Source organism: Echinops telfairi, unplaced genomic scaffold (assembly GCF_000313985.2).
Source record: "Echinops telfairi isolate 266 unplaced genomic scaffold, ASM31398v2 ScPeMD7_7459;HRSCAF=8497, whole genome shotgun sequence".
NCBI lineage: Eukaryota > Metazoa > Chordata > Mammalia > Afrosoricida > Tenrecidae > Echinops > Echinops telfairi.
Genome location: NW_022111359.1, coordinates 6,389,718 through 6,392,362, shown reverse-complemented (window position 1 = coordinate 6,392,362; position 2,645 = coordinate 6,389,718). Strand labels below are relative to the sequence as shown.

At 55.0% G+C, this 2,645-nt stretch overlaps 1 protein-coding gene across 2 annotated transcripts in view; it reads left to right on the top strand.

Annotated features, from left to right (window-relative positions):
• Window positions 1-2,645, top strand: part of RFX2 (regulatory factor X2) — a 38,062-nt gene that overhangs the window by 4,029 nt on the left and 31,388 nt on the right. For both annotated transcript variants that reach the window (XM_004714245.2, XM_004714244.2), the window contains exons 2-3: window positions 254-343; window positions 2,317-2,396. In XM_004714245.2, the coding sequence (XP_004714302.1) occupies window positions 254-343; window positions 2,317-2,396 (170 nt within the window). The remainder of the gene's footprint in view (window positions 1-253; window positions 344-2,316; window positions 2,397-2,645) is intronic.

Sequence of the window (2,645 nt, the reverse complement as noted above, 5' to 3'; positions counted from 1 at the left end):
TGTCAGTGTGAGTCTGTGTGTGTGAGCACATGAGAAGTTGTGTGTCTGGATGTGTTAACGTGTGTGTACATGTGCACAATGCCGGACACGAATGATGGTTTGCCCCCCTGCGTGGGTGTGTGCGCTCTGCGTGTGTGGTGTGTCCGTCCTTGGACAACGTTGCTTTGCAGCAGGTCTGGTTGTGAGCGCTGTGTATACAGACAGACGGATGGACGGACACCTCTGACACATCCCCCTCACCCTCCCCTTGCAGCGGGTCTTGGCCCAGGCTTCGAGCGCCACTCCCAAAGGGACCCCGATGCAGCCCATCTCCCTCCCCCGAGTGCAGCAGGTGCCGCAGCAGGTAAGGCGAGTCCCCTCACTCACAGATCAGCGCTATCAAGTTGGCTCCAACCCACAGAGACCCTGCAGACGGCCGAACACAACCTGCCTGGCCGGGGCCTCGCCACAATCACTACCGCGCGGAACCCATTGGTGCACCCCCTGTGTCAGTCCACCCCCCCACAGAGTCTCCCCTTCTTTCACTGACCCTCTGCTTGACCAAGGCTGATGTCCTTCTCCAGGGACTGGTCTCTCCCGCTCCTATGCCAAAGTACGTGAGACAGAGTCTCACCGTCCTCACTTCTAAGAAGCATTCTGACTGAGCTTCCTCCAGGACAGCTCTGATTTGCTCCTCCGGCAGTCAGTCTGTGGTGTGTCATGCCCGGGGCGCTGTTTTGTTAAGTAATGCTCTATTCTGTGTGGTTAAAACCCGCAGCAGAACACAAACCGGAGCAGCCATTTCGACATGTACAATTCAGTGACCTGGGATGTGCGACCCACCGCCCCAGTGAGCGGCCGCCTCCTTAGCCAACCAACCGGTGTGCCCAGCCACCGTGGCAGAGCATTTTGATCAGAGATTCTGCAGACAAGCCCTGATCAAAGAGGGGGTGGGGCTCAGAGAACCTGGATCCTCTGGAACCGTTGGAGTGGGATGAACCCCTGAAAAGAATTGCCCTGAGACCTTAAACCCACACTATCCCTTCTTCAAGCCCAGTGGTCACTTAGCATCCACAGCAAAGGCGCCTGTCCAGAGTAGCGTGCCGGGCAGGACGCACGCGGGGCAGGGCTCCTGTTCCCTGGGGGGCAGGGCGGGAATCAGCCCACAACTCCAAGACTGCTATCGGTGTCACCTGCCGGTGCAGGAGAAACTGATGCAGGGCCGTGCCAGGCTACAAAACACCCTGGAAAAAGTCTGTGGTCTTCTAACTCCATTTCCCCTGATCTTTGACACTCCTTCATATGGTCAGCAGCAAAATCACGTGTGTGTATTAACCAAACCGAACTCGCTACCAGGGAGTCATTGCCAGCTCACAGCGCCCCCTGCAGGTTCCCGAGACTGTCGCTGTCGACGGGAGTAGAAAGCCCAGTCTTTCTCCCTCGGAGCTGCTGGTGGTTTCAAACTGCCGACCATGCGGAGCGTAGCCCAACAAGCCACCAACAATTGGGCTACTGGGGCTCCTTCTATATATAGGTATATATGTATGCGGTACACTTATATATACCTATTTCATCTTATACCTATATATTGTCATTATATACCTGTTATTATATATTATTATATAGCCATGTATTATTATATACCGACTTTATTTTCCTTACCTTATTATATTCATATGTATGTGTGTGTGTGTATATATATATATATATACATATATATATACATATATATATAAAAAACTTTGCTATTGATTACACGAAGGGGTGTCTAAAAGGTCATGGGAAAATGGTATTTCAAGACAATAGAATTTTTATATAAATTTTTAGAATATATGTAAACATGTATATTTAATATTTTTCTCTGCAATGAATGAGACTTTTGGTCCCTGCCCCCAGGGCCAAGAGGGCCCAAGTGACTGGAGGGGCCAGTGACTATGTGATGGGGTAAGGGGTTCTTCCCCTTGCCCTCCCCGCATGATCTCCCATGCCCAGCGCCAAGCTGCCTCCCCCTCTGCTGAGACCCTCACACCCGAGTCTAACTCTGAGGACCGCTGTCTCTGTCAGGGAGGGGGCATCAGGGCCCCCAAAGGGCATGTGGGAGACCAGGTGGAGGAGAACACCTGCACCCTCAGCCCTGCCAGTGCCTGGTATTTCAGCCCTGGACCAGACTGGCTTCCTGGGGCGGGGCATGGGGAGTCCCTGCAGAGCTTGCCCCCCTGACCACCCCCTGTGGTCCACTGGCTCCTCCCCAGCCACTCCCTGGGCGCCGGTTTATCCAGTGCAGTTCAGCACGTGATCTCTCAGTGCCGTGACTCCCACCGCGTGTTGCCGTTGCAGGTGCAGCCGGTGCAGCACGTCTTCCCTGCCCAGGTGCAGTACGTGGAGGGCGGAGACACCGTCTACACCAATGGAGCCATGTAGGTGCCTGAGCCCCCTCCTCCATGGATCACACACACACATACCCTTTCGATGTCGGGCTGGGCCAGAACAAAGTCTTCCCCTTGACGGGCCCCAGGGGCGTGGCGGGGCCAGTGGGGGCAGGGGGACAAACTGGGAGCATACCCGGTGACTCCCTGGGCGGTGGGGAGAGCACTTCTGCTTGGAGGTGCCCTGGAAGAAAGGCCTGGCACGCTCCCTCTGGAAACTCAGCCACGGACACCCCACCG